The following is a 25569-nucleotide window of genomic DNA, read 5'->3' as shown; positions in this document are numbered from 1 at the left end:
ATGATAATTAACTGCAGCTGAAGTGAGCTAGAAAAGGAGTGTTCCCAGAGGCTCCTGGAAAGATGAACAGTGTCAGTATGTTGTTTCCCAAGTGAATTACTGCTATGTTTTCAGAAGAGAGCTTTCCTTCTCGTCTTCTGGGATTTTTTAATAGTTAAAATCATAAAAGCTTAATTCCTGGGAAAAGGAGGAGAAAAAGAAGTTACTAGCTCCCAGCCTGTTTGAAAATATAGAAAACTATGTTCTCCCACATTTCTTTTACTGAACATTTTTTCCGAAGTCGAGGCACTGGGAAAGGTGAGGAGAGGAAGGACTTTCGCAGGGAACCAAATTTTTGAGCCGCTGCCTTCTTTTCTTCTCTGGTTCCTCTCTTCTTCACCCCCCAGTGCAGGGAACTCAGCTGTGATGGAAGAGCTGTTTCAGGAGGGCGTACAGCTGCTTCCACCTACTAGGCACCATATGAGAGATTTCTCCTGCACAGGTAGAATTCCACAGGCATTCAGACTAAGCTGACTTGATGCTATTCAGCCAGCACAAAGTTAATTGAGAAGGTTAGGTTATTGCAGCTGCATGTATGGATGTGCTTCGTTCCATTATGCTGTGGTTCAACCCTGGCCAGCAACCAAGCCCCACGCAGCCGCTTGCTCACTCCCCCTCACCCAGAGGAATGGGGAGGAGAATCAGAATGGAATATAAAACTCAAGGGTTGAGATAAGAACAATTTAATAGGTAAAGCAGCAGCCACACACACAAGCAAAGCAAAGGAAAGCAAGGAATCCATTCACTACTTCCCACCGGCAGGCAGGTGTCCAGCCATCTCCAGGAAAGCCGGGCTCCATTGCACATAACAGTGACTTGGGAAGACAAATGCCATAATGCCGAATGTCCCCCTCCTTCCTTCTTCTTCCCCCAGTTTATATACTCAGCATGACGTCATATGCTATGGAATATCCCTATGGCTAGTTCGGGTCACTTTTCCTGGCTGTGTCCCTTCCCAATTTCACGTCCCCCTCCAGCCCTCTTGCTGGCAGGGCCCAAGAAACCAAAAAGTCCTTGATCTTAGTATAAACATTACCCAGCAACAACTAAAAACATCAGTGTCCTATTAACATTGTTCTCACATCATAGCCCAAACACGGCACTGTACTAGCTACCAAGAAGAAAACTAACTCTATCCCAGCTGAAACCAGGACACATTAAATATGAAAGTACAGTGAATGTCTGTTAAGTGATACTTCTTGAATTAATAGGATGTAATAAATGTAATAATATTATCAGATACTAAGATAATATGAGAGACATCCAGGTCCTGAGTGATGGTAAGTACTGTAAATGTACCTGTTGTGTTTCTACACAATATACTTTGAAATGAAATACTACTGTATATAGTGTTACTACTCTTGTCTGTACAGCATACCTTCTGTTTTGGACAGATCTTTTGGAAGGCTTAGATTAGCCTCTGCTAAAAACAGCATGAGTTCAACTAATCTAACTTTTCACTGGCTCAGCATGCCCTCCTATAAAAACACTACAACAGCCCTTGCCTACTTGTAAGGAGGGCTAGAAAGCTTGATAAATATTTATTAAAATTGTTGATGACCCTAAGGTATTCATATGTACATGAAGTTATTATGACATGTTATTCTTTCTCTCCACACCCCTTGCCCTTTCTTTATTCCACGGCAGCATTTGCACATTCCAACTATGGAGAATGGACCTCAGTTAACAACCCGTTTCCTGAACAAGCTGAGTGATATCCAGGTAAGGTGCTTCCTCTTCTTTAACCAGATAAAATAATAAAAGGTGAACATTGGAAAACACCAGAAAATAATCTTTTTAATAGTGGTGCTATATATATATAATCTATATGAACAAATATACATTAGATGTATTGTAATACATATTTCTTTTTATATATTTCTTTTAATATATTTTGTATATATTATATAGGCTTTTATGTTTGATGTGGTTATTCTATCAATTTGTGTGGTTTTTTTTCCCTTGAGAAAGTATGATATGGATGGAGAGTGATTTAATTTTTCCCTGTTCATCTTGGAAGCTGGGTGAGAGTTAAGATATTACTGTTATCAGTGAAATCCAGTACTGTTGCTGTAGGTTCCTTTTTAAGGAGGAAAAAACAACATTATGGAGCATCTTGATAACACTGATCACAAATGAATACAGGCTAATCAATAAACAGATGGGTGAAATAGTAAGCATTCACTGGGAACAGCCAACTGATCACCAGTTGTTTCTCAGCATCTTTCCAATTACACAGTCACTTTTTATCCTTAAAACAGTTCTTTCTTTCCTCTGTGATTTCCTAAAAATCAAAGTCTATTTGGAATCTGTGCTTGACCTCCCCGTCTGGGCACAGGAGTCAATACCATTTCGGTTAAAGTCAATTAGCAGCACATGATGAGCCTTCTTATTTTAGTTGCCTGTTTTCTTTTCCTTGTTTAGTGTAGTTTATGGTGGGAGGGATTTGGGGATAGGAATAGGTCTTGGCAAGTTACAAGCCCCTTTATTTAAGGTCTGATAGCAGCTGCTTGACAGTATTGGCATGATTTTTTCCAAATTAAGTCTGATGGTTACTGTTCTATATTCTTAGCTTTTGGCTCAATATAATCTTAGATATGCTACTGCAGTTTTTATCTTCCTGCCAGTAAGCCCTGAAGTAAGAATTTTCTTGAAAGATTGAGAGATACACTGTACCACATAGCAACTCTGTGAATCCCATAAAATAATCAGAACTTTTAAAGAAAGAGCCCTAAAATTGATTTATCTTTCTATTTTACAGGCCCTTTACTAGTGTGTAGAAATAATATGACACAGTGTTCTTCTGATGAGACCCCAAACAAAAACTACTTGTGAACTGCTGTCTGTTGTTGTATGTTGATCCACCTAAAATCTCATGACGAGCAGATTCTTTATGTAATGTTATTTCTCCAGTGTTTTGTGCTATATTGCAGTCCAAGTTTAAATCCTTTGCTATTCATTATGGGTTTTTCTCATTGCTTAATTCAAGTAGGGTGAAGCAGTCTTAGACAAGGAAGCCAGGACATCTCATATTGTTTCAGTGGTTCTTCTGTACTCTTGATTCTCTACATACCTTCACAGCTTCTGCTTTTCAGCATTAACTACTTTTTCCCTAGGAGTTGTAGCTCAAATGATGCAGCAAGACCACCTGACTGTTCTTCACTAGGAGGGTGACATGGGATCAGCATTTCTTGTTCTTCAGAATAGTATTGGACATTTCTGGCTGCGACTCACAGAGGAAAGAATTCTTAATATTCTGGTACCTTTGTGTTGATGGCTGAGCCAACTTTCCTGGAGCCAAAAAGACACGTTCCTCCATCTTCCTGTTGTTTCAGCTGTGCCAACTGTAACGGCTTGGGATCAGGGCCTTCTCTTAAAATAGTAGGACTGGTAGTTAGGAAGATGTATAGGTGCCTTTGGTTCTAGATTTCATGATTTGTTGAGGGGAAGTTGAAGCTGAGTTTTACGTGTTCCCAGCTCAGTTACATGCAACATTTTTGTCATCTTAATATATGGGAATACAAAGTAGTCTTTCTCCAGAATCCCACTACATACCACAGTTTTATTTCATCTTTCTCATCCCGAGTGCCTGATACACCTATCTAAAATAACATCTGGTGCCCATCACTTCTTTTGTTGTTGTCATATGTCCAGATTTATTATACACTTTTCATTGTGGTACATACGAATCACTATTCCTATAGCTCTCTGCTCTATATTAAAGAGCATGTCAAGTATCTATCTTTAATGTCTGAAAACACTTGTGTAATTCCTGTGTTACCTTCTGAGGTCTAGGTGATGCTTTTGCCATGTACATTAGGAACTTCAGCAATTTGTGATCAGTTTGAGTCTTCACTGATCACTTCTAATTGTAGTCATGGAACCGCTCAGCATCAGAAAGAGTTAAAGCCAGTTCCAGCACCTTGTTGAGTGTTATGTGTGGAGTAGGTACTGCTTTAACAGTTTGTGTCATGAGACAAGCGCGTGCCTTCTCTAGAAAAGTGGCTTGTGAAATCCAGAATTCTATTTCAGAAGACAACACTGGAACATGTGTCTTTCTCCCTTGGCCAGTAGATGATGAGTGGATTATTAAGACAAATCCATCCAGCCGGCTCCCTGAGGCTTCCTCCCATGCCCTCCCCAATCACCCTGTTTTTCCATCCCCAACCAAGGATCAGGAGGTGGCTGAAAAAGTGTAGATTGTTTCTAGCAATTATCTTTCTTGGAGCTTTTCGCTTTACAACTATGCATATGTACCTTTTTGCCTTTCAACTATGTACATAACTTGTGTTCATTAGTTACATACCGAGAGTAAATCCATCACTGCTGGAAAGTGCTGGACTATTATGTGTATGTTTACTTCTGGGTTTTCGTCCTTCTTTAAAAAAGCCAGGAGACTTAGAACACTTCATTGTTAGAAACATGATTTTGAAGCAGGTGATGGCTGCTTCCCATGTAAGAGTCAGTCAGCGGTTGCTGATTGTGTTTCTTCACTTTTCTGTGGAGAGATGAGCTCATATCCAAACAGACCCCAGGTTGTCATACAGAAAACAGTGCTGCAACACACAAAATGGAATATATAATATTCTTAAAATGTCAGGGGATTTTTTAGGATCTTTCACAAAGACCTTTTGTGTATTTTACCAGGAGGGCGTGTCGGGGGGAGATCTCTTTACAGTATCATTGGACTATTGTCATATCATTTGGACAGTCTTGAGGCTGTTATTCCAAAGAACGTTCAAGTTCTGAAGAGTAAAATGCAATGGAAATGACAGCCAAACACAACTTTGGTCTCTGTGCTCTGCTGTTGCCTGAACTAGGGTGATGTATCCATTTCATGTTGGACAATGGACATTTGTAAAAAAGTAAAAATTCTCAATACCAACATTGTCCTTCATTTGAACCTGTGACCAAGAGGTGCAGGGCTCCATATCCAACATCATTATACTGATTCCCTTGTGTACAACACATGCTTTTTTAACATTTTCAGATTATCTTCATTATTGTGTTTCCAAGTCTGTTTTCTTGCTGCTCGTTGTTCTTTTGCAAGTCTTCTGTGTTAAACAGGATTTCTTTGGATTTGAACAGCTGTTCGGTGGAACTAGAGCTAGAGTGACAAATTAGAAACTCATGGGCAGAACTGATTCTATTTCTCATGCTAGTTGAGAGAAATAGTAGAAGCACTGTGATACATATTTCCCTTTCTATCACTAAGTGGAAGTCATGATTACTTAAGGCTGATAAAGATTTTGGATTAAGTAATTTACATTGTGTACAGTAATGGTGTGCTTATGAATGAGTTAGTCATAGTACACATGTCTTCTAGAACTGTTTGAATTAGATGATTTAAAGAGATTCTTTTCTCTGGGAATACACTCAATGAAATACCACTCATGTTTTTGTGGGTTTGTATTCCATGCTTTGAGAATAAATAAAGCTTTTGCTATACCCTTTAAAGTATACATCAGGATGCAGCTTGGAAGGGATAGATAGAAGGTAAGATATATTTATACTACATGATATAAAATAGATTTAAACACTGCAATCAAACAGCAGTAAATAGCCTGTTAGTCAAAACCCTTCTCTTTCTCAGAGTTGCACAATCTAAATGGGCAGGCCAGCAGAAAAGCAACCAGGGAAGGAGAATGCATGTGTTAATTTTTACAAAGCAAGACCTGGGACAGGGTGGGAAAGAGGGATGGGATTGAGTAGCCTGAGGTCACAAAGTCTTTGACAAAATCAGAAGAGGAAGCTAAATCTGCTTTTATTTCTGGGATGAAAATATCTTAATTGTGGTATAACATCTACATTGCTCTGTTAATTCTGGAAGCAGGTTCAATCTGCAGTCTAGTGGCAACTCAGACCGACCCTTGCAATTTCTGAAGTCAGCAGCAGTGCATTAGATGATACTACTACCTAAAGCCAGCAAAACTTTCAAATAACCCCCTGGCCTTTGCCTGCTTTCCGATTTGGGGTAGGTGGGGGTACCACCTTTTCTCTAAGAAGCAGTGATACGAAGGTCAAAGACATCTCTTTTTTTTCATCTTTTTTTCTCCTCCCTTTGTCCCCATCTTCACAAAATTGCCACACATGAAGGTAATCCAGTGCTTTGCGGTTAAACTGATGATACATTTGCTTTTCCTTGGTTAGAGTTCCCAAGGCAGCCACACTGACATCTGGGAATGTAAGCTGGAAATCCTTTGAACAAGTAATTTATCCAAGGTCCTGTGTAGCACCATATCAGTTTTTAGTCAACCACATCACAGGCTGCAGAACAGGAGCAGCAGAATTAGTAATGAAAAGAAAAAGTAGATGTGGAGGTCATTTAGAGGCTTTACCCACTGGAGTAAAGAGTAAAACACAAGCACACTGAACATCATTCCTTTGTGGATCTAGAAATGTGTTTTTTTCTGGCTGATCCTGATTTGGAGCTGTTGTCTTTTCCCTGCTTTAATGTCCCTTTATCTCCTTTCCGGCTGATGCAGAACCTGGATTGGAGGAGTTTCCTTTCATCCTCTCTGGAGAAATTATCATCACGTGATCTTTTCAGCCTACATAAAGCCTCTAAAACCAGTCTTTATTCCTTGATGAACAGTGTTTTGAAGCTTCTTGAACATGGTACTATGAGGGCAAGGGCTCCCAACTTACAACTGCTAGTAGTCTATCCACAGCAGTGCTTTGCTTATATGCTTGAGCCCTGTGTGCATTTTCGGGGCTCCCTGGAGCATTGTTTACAGGAATGGTGACAAAAAGCTTTAGAACACGGAATCAGTTTAACAACCAAAAGTGCTGCCTTGGGACTGTATCCCCCCCTGGAAGAGATACAGCTCCACGTGGTAGCTTGCCTTCATTTCTGTGTGGTGATCCTGTTGGTTTGCATATGGAAAGACAACTTGTTTTATTTGGGTTACAGTTCTCTCTAATTTTACTCTGTGGTATTTGTGATGGGTTTTATTTCACATTCAACCAGAATGCTGTAATAAAAAGCCACCCTGAAAATAAAAAGAAAGAAAACCAAACGTGTTTGTTTATTGGAGCTGGAGCAGGGGCATACTTATATATGAATTACTGAACTGACCTCAGGGAATAACTATTAAACTGATGGAAAGCTCTGGTGAAGCAGGACTATTCTGTATCATCTCTAGTGAGTCTCAGTATCGCTCCTTTCTAGTCTGCCTGTCAGAAGGTGGATAAAGCTTCAAGCTGCCTTTAGGCTTCACTCAAATCAGAGACAGAAGTAATGACACAAGAAGTAGTGTATCGTACTATCAGGATGGTGGATGTGAGTATCTCTGAGGATAGACCAAAGAAGTTATAATAATTGTACACTGTTACTTTTAACTTTTATTCTTAAACTCCCTATTTGCTTCATTTCAGTATGGAAGAGAAGACAGCGATTGGGCAGTGCTGGTGTCATGAAAGTGGAAGAGTTCAGACCCTCCAGACAGAACAGACATGAATAACAACAACTTCTGTAGCTGCCTGTGTGTAGCATAGTTTCTATATCAGTTTGCTCCCCAGGATGATTGTCTCCACAATCCGGCGAATGTGAACACAATCATTTTGATTTTTACTGTAATCCTGTTGGTAGAAGCCTGTCTTCTTGGTAGAGGTGCTAAATATTAGCAATAGAACTTACCTAATGGTTTTCTTAGTGCCTCCTTGTATCTTATGTGGTCTGAAAACTTGTAAAATGCTCTTCAACTGCTCTTCAGTTTGATTTGTTTTAACTGCCATCACCAGCAGAGCACATCATATAGCACAAGGACGCTGCCTGCTAGCTGGCTGCAGGGTTCTATTGACATTATTCTGCCTTTTGCTCTGTGTTCAGGAAACAAGTTTAGCCACACATTCTTTTTTTTCATATTCTGCTTGTATGGGAGATTCCTGCATTTGCATAGCCCTCTAGATTCCCCTGTGCATAGCCTCTCAAATAACAGCTCTGTCCTTTAGGCCAAATTTCTGAATCAATCTAGTCTGCAATACACTCCCTATTGGCCTATTGCCTTTCCCTCCATAGGGATATGCAGTGGCTGCTTGGGCAGTGCGTACCTCTTTAACAGTTGAATACATCCTTCCATATGTGATTTACAGGGCTGGGTCAAGCCCTGCTGAGACAAGAATTACCTTTTGTCTGGCCTAGCACAGAGCCGGGCACACGGACAGTGTTGCCTTCCAGGCAAATGTCTAGAAAATAAGATTAGACAACTGTGGCTGTGAAAGTTGAACCGCTCTTCACAGCAACCAAACCTTTGGGTGGAGGAATTTCTTTCATCATTCAGTCACATGATTTAGAACAGCAAAATGTTTTTCTTGTCCCTTTCACCACTCCGTATGAAATCTATTCAGCGTCCATTGACACATGTACTTTAATAAGAGCCTTCCTATTAAGGAACAAGCTGTGTTGTCAACAGAAAATATCTAGCAAAATAAGGAAAGATATTTCATTTAAACCGTGGTTTCATTCTGATTAAGCGCATACTTCCTACACCGCTACTCTCTCACATGCAGTCTTGGTACTATTGGAAGCGATATAAAGCATGTAGCCCACAGTTAGGGAACATTCACTAACAATCATACTGTAATATTTATTAGCTTTCTCTTTTTGCACACAGCTTTGTTGAACAGCTTTAAGATACCTCTTGCCAAAAAGGATCACCGTATCAATGTTCCAAAGTGCTACTTCAGTGTAAAACTGGTGAAACTTTACTGACACTAATGGAGTCCTATAAGGAGTAAAAGTGAAACATTTATTGCCATAGTTTCCAGTAGAGATGCACCAGTATGAAGGGACATTTTTAGCACTTTATTTTTTTTTTTAAGACACAAGAGTATCTCTCCCATGCTTTATAAATCTTTGTAGTTATTGGCATATGTTATCATAGCTTAAAAAGGCAAAATATAATTTCTAATAGACCATCCATGCCTTATGCAACTGCTAAAAAGTAGCCTTATGGCTTTCCTGTTCATTTTTTGTCAGATTTTAAAGACAACCCCTGCTTAGCTATCCTTTCTTTTGCTCCCTCACATCATGACTTTTACTATCTTTCACTGCAGTCCAATTTAATCTTTTAATGAAGAACAGTTGAAGGTTCCCTCTGACAACGTAACCATTGTTAAAATTGTTGGATAGTTTTCTCTTTAGAATACAGCTGCAAGCACAAAATGTTGTTTCACTTACAGTAGCAATAGTATTGTGTGTCTGCTTTTCTGACCATTTGAATCTGTATCATGTGCTGGTCTTCGTTCAGTATCTTACTATGTATCGTAAGCTGCTGGTAGTCTTTCTTTTATTTAATTAGATAGGTGGTAAAACTAACATGTGGAATATGTCAAGATGTGATGTGGGGTAGAGAGTTTTATCCAATGGGACAAGTATCATAACTAAAGAGTGCCTTTAACTAGAGTGTGGCATGGAGCTCTCTGAAGAGTATGTAATGAGCAACCACATGTGGCTTCCTGTTACTGAACTATCTAATCAGTCCCCTCATGTTCCTCTTGGATTTAGCAGCAAAAGGAAAAGTGGGAATGTCTAACTTCAGATGCATGGCGAAGAGGTTGTACGATACCTTAACATCTCAGGATGTTGATAGAGTTAGCAAGTATCATATATCAAAAGTCCTCACAAAGGCATCAGTATACCAGCAGTAATCTATTCCCTAGTCAGAATGAGTAAGGACCAGTTAGAAAAATTATTTTACTGTGGTGTCAACCTAAAAGTTGTGTAAAACTCTTCTTAAATTGGATGCAAGTAATTTCATGTGAGGAAACGAGGCAGTTTCATTTGTTGTGGTTTGCACGGTTTCCTGCACTGATCGGAGAGATACCTTTCCTTTTACTGCACATTTTGAGCTGATGGAGACTTCAAAATGATGAGAGCTGAAACTGAAATGATCCACAGAAATGTGTAGACTTTTCTGGCATAGAAGAATGAAAACATGTAGTGTGTATATGTTAGTTGTCTTTAACATCTTGGTTAATTGCTTTACGCTGGCTATGTCAACTCAAAGTTGTACTTATTTCCAAACAGGAACCAGGTGAATAGGTTCTCGATTTTAAACTTTAAAACCTAAATAAGGGAGCTGACAGGTCAGTATAATACAGGAAATTCTTCTAATGTTGCATGCTGTCCTACCCTGCATTCTGCCACTGCTTTTTTATCCTGTTAACCAAAGGAAAAAAAAAAGTGTAAATAACAGTATTTGGTATTGTATTCTTCCTATTTTTGCCTGTACAATTTAGGAGGGAACTGTGGTATTCCCTGAGCTAATAGATTGTAAAAGAACATCTGCACATCTTTTCTCCGTGTGCCCTATTTGTTTAATTGCAACAGACTTACATAGAAAGAGTACAATACATCATATCTAGGCGATTATTCATTCTTCATCACTGAGTTATGGTTCTGGTAATTGATCTTTTAAGACATAAGAAAGTCTAACGTTAGGAAAATTTGAGACTGTTCAAAAAAGATAAATTAATATTGTTTTGTGATATTTGCATAATTGGCTGCAATTATTTAATGTTTAATTGGATTGATCAAATGAGATTCAGCCTTTCACATGCTTATGTTTTACAAACACTGTTACTTTAAAATGATAATAATGAACTCTAATTTTCATATGTTCTTTCTTCGCCCCTTCATTCTTTTGATTATTATTTTCAGTATTGAGCATGTCCTTACTTTTCAGTTTGGTGAGCACGATTCATGCATAGGAAAGAAGTCCTTCAAATGAGAGAACTTTTCATGAGACCTGCATTTCATACAAGCTCTTCTGATGCCAAGAGTTATGGCCTCAGCAACTGACATTAACAAGATTCTTAACTGCAATAAGGGCAAATAGACTGAGAATTTACAGTGACAGTCTCTGGTGAGAATGCTAATAAAGGTTCCTCCTTCAGGTAGATAATCTGTTCAGTCTGTAACAATGCAAAGCAAATGATTTTTCTGGGATATAGAAGGGAAGTCTGATAAAACAAAATCAAGATAGTGAGAGATCTCTCTGCTCAGCCATTGTTTACACCTGTTCAACTATCTCAAGCCAAAAAGCAGTTATCCTCCACTTCTCTTTCTAGATAAACTCATGTTTAGGGCTTATGTAATTCAACAGAGAGATATCACTGATCCTCTCCTGTATACTTATTTTATACTTATTTCTCCTCAGGTTTGAAGAGTGGTAATTTAGAGAAATGTGATACTCGAGTCATTTGGAGTGCAAGTTATTTGAAAGGTCTGTCTAATACATGGTCTTCCAAGGAGGTAGACAGAAAAACAGCTGGGACCCATCTCATAGCTGCCTAATTAGAGGAGGAGCCCTCTTGAATTCAATGACCTCTCCCAAACAATCTGCATAATCTCAACAGACTGCTTAGTGTGAGCTGTCTATTGATAGTGCCTTGTAATGAAATAGGATACAGAGGAGGTAGCACAGTGTGCCAGTCTGTGGCACATTGGCTCTCTCTGCATGGGATTCACCTTAGTGATGCTAAGTTTTAATGTTCTGGTGTCAGGCTCGTATACTGAGAGGTGGGCAGGCATAAATGATGGTTGAGCATGCCCTGAGGTGGGTTGTTCCCTGCTGTCTTTCTCTCCCTTCCACACAGACTTGCAGCCCCTTTTCCCCAGCCGCCTATCATGATGCCATTTGGTCTCATGTCTAACAGTGACCATTTAAGCAAATTTTGCACATTTTTTTTGCTTTTAGCCATAGTGGCCGTTTAAAAAAAACAACAAAGTTTTGTTCATCTTGCAGGTGTTCAAGATCAGAATTGTACTTTGCCATCTGCATATGTAATTCCTGAATAGACTACCACTGACTTTGTGACCCTGGAAAAGTTACCTAATTTCTTTGTAAATGCAGAGTAGTAGTACTACCACTTATACCACTTTTAACTCTAATCCAAACTTTTGCATAAAAAGTTATTTTACTACAGACCAAATAAGCTTTCCAGAAAACTTTTTAAGCAGCAGAGAAAGATACCATGTAAAGTCCAGTATTTCAAGGGTTGCTTTAGAGTAGAAGTATTTGATTATACAGGAGAAAACCATTATTTGAATGAGAAATATGTTTAAGGTTTGCTGTATGAACCCATAAACAAGCAAAACATGTAGTTCAGAATATAAAGTACCATACAGAAAGATCTTGAAAAGAGAATTCACCACCACCTCTCAAACAATGCTATCTTATTGAGAAGTGATGCTTGAAGGAAGTCTTGTACCTCTCAATGCAGAGTCATTAGATTACAACTATTCTACAGGTACGCTTTGTCATGTAGCACTTGTGACAGACCTCTTTATCAATCTTGACTACAAATTTTCTAAACTGCAGTATTTAGCAATTGGGGAGTGTCAGCTGTGTTTTACTGTATTTTGTCACTGTCCTCAAGATTTGGAAAAATAATTCATAGGTCCTAAATCATTTAAGCTAAGTAACTTCTTAGTAAGTGTATTTTTAGTCATAATGGCAAAAGAGAGGACTGATATTGCATTGGTGAAAAATACTGTTGTAGCAGTCCTTCTGTCTGTGCCTTCCTTTAAGTATGATGGTTATTGGTGGGAATTCCAGGATATTTTCCCTGACTATGCAAAATCTGAGTGCCGTCTACAGCACAGTTGGCAAATATATCCCCAACTCCATAAACAAAACTAACTTAGCCATTACCTTGAGCTAGAACAGTCAAGCACATTAGGACTTAGCAGGTGTGGAACAACATTGAATTAGAATGGTCAAGCCATTGGAATTAGTGGCTCAGATAGAAACAAATCTCACTAACCACACTGGCAAGGTTAATCACACCCAAATTTAGTAAAAATAATGGATTTTAAATTTGCTAGTAATAACAGAATGGCTAGATCCTTGTCCCTCTATCTGAACATGAATTTATACCATTTGCTTATCTTAAAACTTAATTTATTCAGTCTGATTTTTACCACAGTCCTAAATTCTCATGCCATGCTTTTAAAAAGAGTCTTAAATTTCATGTTCCTAGGAGGATCTTAAGGAAGATTTAAGACCTTGATATATAATTTTCAAGTCTGTAAAAAACCAGCTGGATAAAGTTAAGGTAGAAAAAGAGAAGACAACTTTGTGGAAGAAAGTAACTACAGTGTTCCAAATGGTTTTCCAACACTGGTAATTCTTGGGTTTTTTACCAAAGAGGTATGCAGGGGATAGTACATAAAAAAAGTGTACTTTTTTCTTTCCTTCTTTTTTCTCTCTCTCTCTTTTTTTTTTTCCCCTTCTTTTTCTAAGCAAGAGTTGGGAAGGTTTCTAAGAGCTGGTTCTCTTAGTAATACTAATTCTTTATAGAACTTGATTCTGTCAGGCTTAGAGCAGTCATTTAAGTGTGAGATGGAAGATTTCAGAAGTTATTTCACGTGGTACTATCTTGCATGAACAAGTTTTCTTTCATTTTATGATCAAAGTGATCAAGATATGAACATGGAATCTTTAAATTTTGCACCTTTTAATAAAAAATTTTGCTTTTCATTTTAGAATTCTGATACAGCATCACTGAACTATTATATTGAACTATCATGTCTCAGTAGGTTATGAGAAGAAAGGAAACATTCTTATTCAATCATGTAATCACCTTCTTCCTGTATGGCAAATCCCCTCTTCATTATGATTTGGCCACCACAAGAATTGTGACTTCTTCAGCTGAAATAACAGTTTTTTTCTCTACTGTACCCTACGAGTGCACTCTCGGATTTTTAGTAAGTACTAAGTGCTTGCATCAAATGTGAGAGCAAAAAGTGAAGTGAAAAGTCTTCTCTTTCCAGAACAGGCATGCTAAGGAAGGAGAGTAAAATTACTCATCAAGTTGGTCAAAACAGGAGGTCAGAACAACTTCATTACCGTTCTCATTCAGTCCAAAACAGAGACTACTCACGTATACCAAATGTCTAGCAGGATAGTAGATTGCTATTGCTATTTAAGATTGCTGTTATTCAGTTACTTAAATACATAGATCTATGCTTATGTTTTCATAACTTGGGCCTTAGTATCTTGACTGAAATCTGCCACACACATGTCATGAAACAGTAAAATATTAGATCAAAACAAACAGGTAAAGCTCCAGATATCTAACAGTGAGAAACTGTTTTCTACAGGTCAGTGGCCTATTCTCTTCCCATAATTTATATTCATTTTCTAATGGCCTGATAGTTGACTAGAACCGCAAATAGGAGACAAATGCATCATTAACTCTGCTCTATAGTTGAGGATGTTAAGGTGAATCTATTCCCTCCATCTCCTGGGGAGATGGCTTGGACTCTAGCTTGGCCACTATAGTAGAGAGTGACAGAATGTAAAATGTTCTTTGCCGTGATGGAGACAAGAGTTTTATCTGAAGCTAATTGCAAACAGTTTCTGTTAAAACAATAAATGTGAAAAGACATATGGCCCAGTCTACCTGACTTTCAAGGCATTTAGAAGGGTGCAGTAATAGTTACTGGAATTGTAGCGTATAAGCAGTGGGAAGTTAGCAACTAAAAGAGGGAGAAGTAAACACCTCTGAAGGGTCTCTCTTTTCTCAAATGTTAAAGTTAACTGGGTATTTTACAAGGATCTGAACATATAAAAGCAGTAAGGGACAGATGTGTGAAAAAATACTGGATAAACTAAAGGAAACTCTACCTCATTCTTCTCTAAAGGTTTTGTAGAAGCACAATTAAGCGCTCCTAATGGCATTGTTATGTACCGACCATCTGGCATGAAAGAAACACTTTATATTTGTATGTCTATAAATCCTGTAATAACTGTATTTTGCTGGCAGTAGAAACGGTCTATACTATTTGCAGTTTTCCTCATCAAATCTGTAATTATGCAATGTTTCTGTCTCCAATAAAGGAATTTAATGGGCACCTGTTTGTGGCATGTTATGAAATCATCACTGTTGAGTACAGCTAACTAAGCATAATTATCCCATAGATGGGAGCTTTTATGAAATAAATTCTTGAAGGCTGGGTGAAAAGAAAAAAGAATTACCAAATGAAGTGTGGCACCTAAGAACAGCAAAGCAAGATACAAGTGGTAAGAGATAAGCTAACTCTGTAGTCAAAATGCAAAGCCTATATTCTGCCTTCCACTGAATTCTAAGGATGACACTCAGAGGGAAGAGTGAGGTCTTAACAACAGCAGACATGCATCTACCCTGCCAAGCCTGGAGGCTGAGCCTGTTAGTCCACTGACAGTAAAATGCTGGACAAATCAAGCAGCAAAACTACCTACCTGCTAACCATGTTGTCATGAAACAGCTTTTTAATGTGCCAGGACCACGTAGCAGTGATTGAATACAGCCCCCATTCTAAAGGGTTTGGGACGATGAACTCGAGAGAGAAGAAAGCCAGAAAACAACTTCATACTTTGAGCACTTACTTCATGAGGCGGTTTTGAATAGTCATTAAGGTATGTCAACCGATGGGAAGCCCTTTGAAGATGGAAAGTGCTGAAAAGTGGGTGGTGTTAAAATCTTGACATTTGCCATGTGTAATAGCTATATTTACCAAAATTCTTGACATACTCCCCCTTTTCAGTGCAGGGAATACTGTGATTAAAGGTAGTACTAATCCGTGCTGTGGTAAAGTACACATCAGGGTAAATTTTCCATCTGATTTGGTTCTCAGTGACTTCAGGGAAAGCTGGCATGGATACAGGACACTTTAAAGAAGCTATAGATAGGCAAGTACTGAAAGTTGTTAATTACTGCTAGGAGAACGAGCCTAACATGTCAGAATCAGGCTTTATTCCTGCAGTTTGGCTTCTCCCCTTTAATCCTGAGGGAACTTTTCTTAATTGTAACTCTAGCTTGAGCTTCAGTAAGACAGCCTTCAAAACTTGCTTATCCCAAGCAGTAATAATTTGAGGACTGATCCTACAAGGTGCTGAGTGGGCTTCAGAGACAGAGAGAACTGTGCCTTTTAACAAAACTTAAAAAGACCCCCATTTTCATCCCTTTTGAAGCCTCACAATAGCTGGCAAGAGTTCTGTTCAACAAAGCACTTGCAGTACCACCGCCAGCAGTGTGTTCTTGGGGGTGGAGAGGATCAGTTCTGAGGACTCTGATCTGGGATACAGTCTTGTAAAGTTGATATGCCCCCCCCCAAAAAAAAAAAAATAAAAATCAGTTTTAGAATAACACAGCGGGAGGACAAAGCAGAAGGAAAAAACTGCTTTCTATACATACAACCAGGGCAAGGAAACAAAGCTGGGCATTCCAATATATGCAGAATTAGAAATGCCAGTTTTGAGGGTATTCAACAAAAGTGCTGAATTTCAGTTTTTCTTCTTCCTTTCCTTTTGCTCAGTGTTCTGATATTGTGGCATCATGGTGATTTTAACAGAGCTTCTAAAGAATTACCCTGCTGCCAAGAAGAGCAAAATTTTCTGTAGTAGCACCTTCGCTGTTCTGGATGCTTCTCTAATGAGAACTTGTAAAAGAAAATATAAGAATGTGGAAGGTGTCTACTTCCCTCTCTCCCATGGGAATGATTTTTAATGCCAGGTAAGAAAATGTTTGTCCTGCTTCATCTGCAGGTGGTATTATATTATATCTGTACAAATTTAGGATATTAAATTCTAAGCATTGCTGATGCCAGATTATACAAGACAGTTTATCTTAATTTAAGTTCTTGTGGGTCATTCAAAGAAATTATGTTCTTTTGACATGATTTCAAAAAAATCTCTGGTTTGTAACCTTTTTTTTTTTTTTCTTCTCCATTTTGCTCGTGGAGTAATGATTTTTGAAGGTTCAACTTTGGTCAATTTATGCTCTTAGTGGTATATAGGCATTTATCCTTTACTTTGAAGGCTGTGTAGGCTAACATTTCTTTAGAGTGAGGTAAAGAAAATTCATATGTAAAGAAAATATCCTAACCAAACTCAGTATTTGCTAGAGAAATACCTAACTCTAAAGGATAAACTGAAAAACTTGTTTAAAATGGGTGAGTTCTAACCACAGACTGTAAAATGCACCCACACTTTGATTTTAGGCAATACATATTTTCAGAGGGACTTAATAGTTAAATATTTTAACTTGTCTTATTAGGTGAAATACCAATGGCATGTCTAAGGCACATATGCATGTTTGTAAAGTCTACAAAACATACGCCTTTCAAACAAAAGGCGGATCAAGTCAATACTTACTTGATACATGGTAATATCTACGAAGTCAGCATTTTGTAAATGCTCAGCAAGCAGGCCAGGCATCTTCAGTACACGGCACGTGTTCAACGGCCCCTCTGGGTCTGCCCACAGGCAGATGGAGGTAAGGCTCTGGTATAGATGGCCTATGCAGCTGAAGCTGTGTGGTGATATGGAAGTGTGTGCTTTGCAGGGTTGTATGTGCAACGGTGACTTTATACCCATCCTTTATAGACAGACAAATACAGGCTGGGAGGCTGCCACTACCAGAAACATTATCACCTGTAAAATCGCTAGGGCTGTTCTGACTTCTTTTGATAGGGATGAGATTCATCTAGTGTACTACACCTAAGCTGAAAACAAAGACTGTGATTTACCCACCTTTTAGGTGAAGTTTACATAAATCATCACCGAGCAGAGCCAGTGGACAGACTTCTTTCAGTGGAAACTTCAAATTCAACTGGTGATAGCTCAGCCCCTAGCTTTCATGCTCTGAGCACGAAGAGAAAGGCTCCACTCTTCCTATTTCCAGCTGCTCTGTCCCTGACCTTCCCTTTGTGGCACTGCTGGCACAAAAGCAGTTGCAGAGTGACCGGATCGCTGACCACAGGGCAGCAGAAGCAGATGCACAGACCCCACGCACTGGAAGAGCAGGGCTGCTCTTGTGGCCACGGCAGAGCTTTAAGGAGCTGAAGTCAGTGAAGGAGTCACACCCATTGAAATGTTAGGATTTTAATATCTCCCAGGTGCTACCCACTTTTATTACAGCTCTTAAACTTTTATGCACCAGTCCTTGCTTAAGTCATTGCTGAACTCTGAGCGCATTTTTTTTGCCTTCCCTTAGCTGTAGCTCATACAAGTCTCATGCCTGAGCAAAGACTGTAATATTTGCTTTACTGATGTTCCAGGTTTGAAAAGAAAGGAACTTCCGAAGATTTTGTATCTTCATCATAAGGGTGTGGCTGAAAACTGGTTAGAATCAAGACAGTGAAAAATACTCTTTATGTTTTTAGGAAATCCCACTGCTTAAAAATTTGTAGAAAAATGCCACAGATCAGACTGATGTTCCAGTACCTTTTACCTCTAGGGATAGAGTTCTGACCATCCCACTGCTCTGGATCCTACCAGCTAAGACTCACATTGGTCCTAAATGCTTATAAACTTCACATCGCTTCCTTCCTCTGTAGAGGAATGAAGGCAGGTTAATTAGCATTGATAATATACAGCTGTGGGCTGGCTTCAGGGGCAGTGGGTTGGCTGATGTGGATAAGGTGCAGCCGTGGCTGTTCCTGCTAAATAGTTAAATAGCTCATAGGGGTGTGGAAGAGGGGCACCTGGTGAAGAGAGACTGGGAAGAAGCAGAGGGAGGAGAGAGAGTGCCCTGGAGGTAGGAGAGACAAGGAGAAGGATGTAGTGGAGGAACTGGCCTGAAGAGTATGAAGAAGCAGCACAAGTAGTAGGTGAACTGTTGAAACCTTGTGGGGAATCAGTGATTGTGCCAGGGCAAGGCATGGGAACTACTTACTGAAGTTAATCTGGTATGGGATGGTAAAAACCTTGCTGCAGCCTAAGTGTTTGTGTTGCAACATTTCTCTACCACGGTCTGTCCTTACCTATATCATGCAAGGCACAGAAAACCTGAGTAGTTTGTCAGCTGCTTACATTCCTGTCTTGAAAATACACTCCCACAAATACCCGCCTCTAAGCATAACTTGTAGGGAACACAGGTTCCCTTTGCTGTTTCCCTCCTTTGGTAGGTGGAAAATTTTTATGGCTCTTGAGGAAAAACAGTTAAGTCTGAGCTAAGCTCAAGGTTAGAAAGCCTCCCTAACCTCTGCTGCCAGTTTTCTACAGAGGGTTCTCCCCCTGAAGGGGGTAGGGTCAGTAACTCTCCAGTGGGGAGAGATCCCACCTGTCTTGTACTTGCTGTAACCAAAATGCCTATGTCTACTTAGGTGGCAGTGATCTCCACACTGTTATATAGGCTTGAAAAGTCATGGTTAGGATGGTGAAGGTGAGACAGGAGCTGGTTACTCATGATACATTACCTTACTAAGAGAAATTACATTGTCTCTTGCTCTGTTTTGCTATCTGCATCTACCATTGGTGATAATGTTAGGCTAGGAAGTGCTAATAGTTGCTGTCAGGTGAGTCATTAACCCAAAAATCTTCAGATTTGTCCATGGCTATGCCAAGGACTTTTCAGACTGAAGAATTTGTAGCCTCTGTGTGTGTGAGGTGGAGAGCAGAGAAAGGTAGTGTTGCATATGCTTTTCTGAAGGAGCAAAGAAACAGTTTTGGGAATGCAGGTTTTACTTGCATGGCACACTTGAGGGTTCCTGAGGAGCCTACCTTTTGATGTTTGGTCTCAGCATGTTCCTGAAATAAGGCTTCTTTTTAACAAATAAACAAGCTAAAGAGATAATACTACCTAACATCATTGCCTATACTTTTCTGTCATGGAAAGAATCTAGCGAGACATCCAATGTTGATGCTCTTTCTTCCTCGTGCAGTATGGCCTGCAAAGATGCAAAGCATATTTTTGTTAATTATTTTTTTAACTTCAAGAAGACCAGGCTATTGTCTGTCAGCCTAGGCAGAAGCTTTTTTAATATGTGCATGAATGCCTTTAACTGATACTGTCATTACACATATGAACCATAACCAATCAGCAGATTTTTTAGGTCAGATGGCTACTCTATTTTTGAAAGATTAGTGTTATTGAGTTCCTACCTAGCAACTCTTTATGTCTGCTAAGGTGAATCTTAAGAGCTTCATTGTACCTTTTACAGCTGTTTAACTCTGAGTCCCTTGGAAGGATTTCCTTTGCTAGTCTACATGCTGCTACATCCAAGTGGCAAAAAGGAGAACTCCTTATTTCACATTCCAACAAAAAGATACCAACATCTGTACTAGTTCCCCATATCTGCATGTGTTTAATATTGGCAAGCTTTTTCAGTGCTAAGATAACATCAACTCAAAAGTTAGGAGAAATGTCACTAAGGCCAAAGTTCAGGCTGACAAAAGGGAAAATCCGCAAATTTTACAGGATAAGATCATACTTAAACACAAAATTTATTTTCTGAATATGTACCTATATCTGCCAAACCTTGGTCTTTTTGTGGCAACTTTCTCCTGGAAAGAGAAAGTAACATCAATAAGGCTTTGCTATCTGTTACTACAATTTAAGCAGCATGAGAGAAAGCCAACAACATCTGACCCAGTGAAGCTCTTATCAAGTCGTATAGGAAATTCAGGCCAAAATTCACCTGCTGTAGAGTTGTTTAACCTTCTTTTTTCTCTGATAAAATACCTATTGTCAGAAAAATAATTTTGTACTTGTGTAGAGCTAGTCACCAGAAAATGTATGGTTTTCATTTTAAATAATGAAAAGTAATTTTTCAGGGAAAAAAGAAAAATTTGACCCATAGATCATCACTAATCAACCATTTATATTTTAACAATTACTGTTTCATTCAGTCATAAGATGATAAATTTGAGATCTTTCACAGGAAAACTGAAAATCAAACTGAAATTACAGTAAATTGCTAAACCATGTTGGTTTGCAATGATTTGTTTTTAAAAGATACTGCTTCTCTTGGTTTCCTCTACAGTGCATAATATAAGTTTATCAGATAAGAAGTGATTTTCATTAGGGAAAAATTATAAGCAATCTGGAAAAGAAGAAAAGATTAGCAGTTACCCTTGATCAATTCCTTTCTGTGCCTTTGAGCAAGGCAGGTAACTCTCCTAGCTCCTATTTTCCAGCTGTAAAATGGGGTTAATAGCTCTCAGCAAACTGAGAGACTCCTGTGAGGATAAATGCATGACAGGCTGTATGATCAATGAGCAATGGAGGGCCATATGGACCTGAAGACAGATTCCACCATGGCTGCCTCATTCTCCACATTAATTTGTAATAGCCTGCTTATTCTTTCAATTAAACCTTACAATCACATTTCTGCCAAGCTCAGTGTTGCTTCCAGTTTCAGTGAAACTTCACAAGCTGGAACATTGCCTACAGCTGACAGTGACATTTAAATGCAAGAAAATCAAGCTTATGCGTGGCCAAAACTTCTATAATTCCAGGCCTTGTCAGTCTACAGTATTGATTCTGGTTTAAACAAATAAACACCCAGCTCATTTTCACCTAACCTTGGAAGAGTTTGCATTGCCTAAATGTTCCACTCTGAATCCCAGGTGATATCTTCAGGGATTATGAGTGTTCAAAAGCAAATGAATTATAGCAACAGACATCTAGGCACAGTTTTTGCAAGAGTACCTGGCCACCTGGATCTGAAACCCTTCTCCTTTGTGCATGGGGACCAGATAAAACTTGGGCCTCAGAGGAGGAAGGCAAGTTGCGTGAGGAAGGGCTTCAGAGACTGCACCAGAAGGTAAAATTTCTGTGCCTATGCATTTAGTGGCCATAGGTTTTGCATATACAGTTCTTTTAACTGAGGACCGGCTGTTCTGCAAGTATGAAGTTGTTTTATGGTACTAACCAGCATAAAGTAAAAGAACCCACACAGGTGAGACTTGAAGCATTTACTGTATTTATTTTTGTGATCTTGACCCAAGCCCACACAACCAGGAAACATCACAGCCATCTGTGGAAAAAACAGCACGTTGATTATTGCTTAGGAGAGAAAAGATGGGCTTGAGTTGCAGTTCAGTGACTTAACAAAGATCTTTCTGCTCTAAAACTGCCTGGCTGCGTGTTCATAGCTGCAAGAGCTCTTTGGTGCCTGTGTGTGTTAGTGAAGAATTGAGCACGGTGGACTCTTGCCCAGCCAGACCAGGGCAGGCTGGCTCTGCCTGCTGTACCTGCAGGAGAGTCCCTTCCACAAGGTGGTTATTTTGCAGCTGCCTTTTGGCTCCTTTGTGTAGCACTGCCTTTATTTAGCTGACCAGATAATCTTTGGGTGTGCAAGATGAGGTAAGGTGACTGAGACATCGAAAGTAAGACCCATGTTTGGCCGCCTCCTTCCTGCCCACAAGTGAACTATTTTTGCTGCTTAAATGCACTCGGTAGTGCTGGTTTAAAAGAAAAAGTACCAAAAAGATTCTTCCATGACCTCCACTGCAGAAGTAAGAGCTGACATCTGCCCTGGAGCCCCTGCAGTCAGTATTTATTATATTCATGTCTGTATCTTGTCCCTGCTTTGGGTTTTCCAGGTTAATACAATTTTTGAATGCCTGAACTGCAGGAACATTCATTCCCTGATAAAACAGGAGCTCCCAACTTTTCTTCATTTATCTTGTGCCTAAAACCTGCCTTGTCTTCAGCAATCAGGTTGTGACCCCTCTGATTTCCACTGGCAGAATAACTCGAAGTTGTTTATCACAATTTTAACTTTCCAAGCAAATTATTCTTTTATCTTGAGATGCCTGATTGGATCTTTCTTCCTACCTGAAGAAAGATGTCCATCAAGGGATACATGCAGTTCTCCTCTCCCCTGACCACTGCAGGGAGTGTGAGAGGTGGTGGTGTTTTTCACACACAAAAGGAAAAAAGTCTTTCATATTTTCAGTTCACAATAGCTTCATCTGAGTAAATACAACACTGCAAAAGAGAATAGTAAAGCCTCTGTGAGGTAGCAATGAATTTTTAGACCCGCTGCATATTAATCAACCTCCAACCCTGCTCACAGCCTAAGTGTGCTATACTGTGCTCTTATGTCTGTGTTTAGGTGCATTTTGTTGGTGCAGACACAGCTGCAGCTGTACGAGTGAAGCTGCATTTTTTTTGTTTATACAGTAAGACCATACCTGGCCACAGCCCCACACAGGAAAAGCACATTTTTTGTGAGAACAATGGAGTCGTTTGGGGCTTTGGTTGGCACAGCTATGCTGGGGAAATCACAATTCACCATGCTCTTAGTTGGCATTACTGTTAGCAGAAGTTTGGAATGGAGTCATAGTCTTGAAGGGCTCTCATAGCTCAGGAAGAACAGATTGCCTTTAAACTTACTGATCCCAGGCGACTGAGGTCTTTGGTGTTTTCTTGACAGCCCTGGGAGCCTGTGTGAGTTAGACCAGGCTTTTGCAGAGCTTTTGTAATGTACTGTGATTTGTTTTAATCTAGAATATCCCTCCTTTACCCCTAACTACTTTACCACGTTACTACAGGAGCAGGTTTAAGTATTGTCTTCTCCAGAAGACATTACGTAACCATTTTAACTTTAACCCATAATCACTTATTTACTGCATGTGAGAGGTTTCGCTAATAGATTGGGAAATTGGATATTTCTAGTTACCTTACCAGATTGAAATCTGGTGCAGGAAAAAAATAGGTCAACCCTCCAAACAAAAATCCATCCTCCCTTTCCCCTGCCATCCCGCACTCTATCATAAAAAAAAAAGAAAGCAAAACCAAAAATGGAGAACATAAGTAGATAGTGTATTTCAACGTGAAATCTGTATCAGTCCTGCCAAGAAACACAACAATATCAATTCATTTTGTACTTAGTAAGAAGTTTTAGTACTCTGTTTCTTCCAAATCAAACTAAACCTAAAATAAAACCCCTCTTATGCTGAAATAATGTACAAAGGAGGGCATCTGGACAGTCTATGTAAGAATGGACCACAATCATCATCATCCCATGAGCTCTACCTTTTAAGTTTAGTTTCTTACATTACTTTCTCTACTTTTCCATTAATACACCCCAGATCATTAGCAGTAGTATTCAAATGCATAGCAAAGTAATTTTTAATTCTTTGCTGTTTGAATTTCAGTCTGCCATTCACTTTTTAGTCTTTATGCTGGTCTGTTCAGTTACATTCTCTGGGTGGGAGGATGCCCTCGGCAGACACAGGGCAATGTTACTGCTCCTGAGCCCTCTGTGTTTGTCTCCCAGAAAGGTGATGGATTAGGCCAAGTGGCTTTGTGCCCTGGCTGCACCTATCGTGTGCCAGAGCTGAGTGTCAGGCATGCACGCCTCTGCTTCAGTGTCTCTTCATCCCACTGTGGGTGCTGCCTAAGGACCACTGCTTATTTGCTGAGTAGAAGTAGCAGCTACTAATAGATTTGAGCAATTTTCCCCCTATGCAGTGTCTGTCTTGCCTTACCCTTTATATTGCTCTAAATTAGAGCTGGCCAGTGGATGGGCCAGATGTGGTCCATAATACAGTTTTACTCTCCCCTTCTCTCCTCCGTGCAATGCTGGCAGGGTAACCTGATTGTTGCCACTGCTAATGTAAGTCTCTGGGGAAACAGGGAAAAGAGAAAATAAAATAGAGAGTCAAAGTCAAAGCTGTCAGGACTGGTGCAGCAGCAGGGCCATGTGAACCAGGCTCCGTTCTCTAAACCCTTAGTGGGAAGTGAAAGTGGTCTCCTAACTTCTGCAGCAGTGAGAAATTATCTGAGATACAGTATATTAAACTGAGAGAATGGCAGAGTCTCAAGGAGAACACATCTGAATTATTTAATTATCATTTAACTCTTGTTCACCCTTCAGTTTGTGTGTGAGGAGAAAGAGTTTCTATTCCTTTACAAAAAGCAAGAAGTAATTTTTGTGACTTCTTGTCATTAGCATGTTGACTACACAGTATATGTTGACTTTTTAGAATCAGTAGTATAGCCTAACCCAAAATCATGAGTCAGGTCTTACAACCCTTCAAGACAACCTTAAAAATCCTAAGCATATTTTGCAAAATAAACAAAACATTTGGATCTCTCTTTCTTGGCTTTCCTGTTTTTAAACTGCCTTTCCTTTCCATCATATGTGCTAAAAAATAATGTTTAAAAATAATTTTTCCTGTATACAGCATGTAGAGCTTTAAAAAAAGGTACTAGGTATTATGGAGCTTGCAGTGAAACACAGACAGCTCTTTGCACTGTATCAGGTATTTTTTCTAAGAGTTTTAAGATGTCCCAACTTTATGGCTGCAGACGCTTTGAAGTAGTGTTCATCTTTTTTGTCATCCCTTTTCTCAGGAATGTTTGCAGCCATGTCTATTGGAGACATCACAGAGTTAGACAACATGCTCCTGGTCTTTCAGGTCGCATGTAGCAGCACTTTGGTTTAATAAGTGTTTTCAGATGTCTACCCATCTATCCTACTAACTTTAATTGCCATCACCACAAACGGACTTCATCTTTTTGTGAAAAAGATCACCACACCAGTAGCTTCTTACAGTGAGAAGCAGAGATTAACAGCATCATAATCTGGTGCTAACATGTCGTGCACCTGACAGACCTCACTGCAGGCGTATTCAAATGGGGCTGCGAAAAGACTCAGCTTTTTTTTTCCTATCATGGAAACCAACACACCCTACTCTCTAGCCTTTGTTTCTTGATAGGATTTTTCAGAGTTTTTGTTTTATTAGAGATAGGCATTTGTAAATTATTTAATCCCATGCAGGTAAAAGTCCCCAGACCTTTGAC

At 39.4% G+C, this 25569-nt stretch overlaps 1 protein-coding gene across 3 annotated transcripts in view; it reads left to right on the top strand.

The window, feature by feature from the left end:
* The window catches only part of BCAT1 (branched chain amino acid transaminase 1), a 69724-nt gene extending 54822 nt beyond the window's left edge, over positions 1 to 14902 (top strand). For all 3 annotated transcript variants that reach the window (XM_080392199.1, XM_080392200.1, XM_080392201.1), the window contains 2 exons: positions 1687 to 1761; positions 7417 to 14902. In XM_080392199.1, the coding sequence (XP_080248325.1) occupies positions 1687 to 1761; positions 7417 to 7458 (117 nt within the window). In that variant the 3' untranslated portion in view covers positions 7459 to 14902. The remainder of the gene's footprint in view (positions 1 to 1686; positions 1762 to 7416) is intronic.
* Positions 14903 to 25569: the final 10667 nt, after the last annotated feature.

This window comes from Falco punctatus (assembly GCF_963210335.1).
Source record: "Falco punctatus genome assembly, chromosome: 6".
Classification (NCBI taxonomy): Eukaryota; Metazoa; Chordata; class Aves; order Falconiformes; family Falconidae; genus Falco; species Falco punctatus.
Note: the sequence above shows the minus strand (reverse complement) of the source record. Positions and strands in the feature narration are given on the sequence as shown.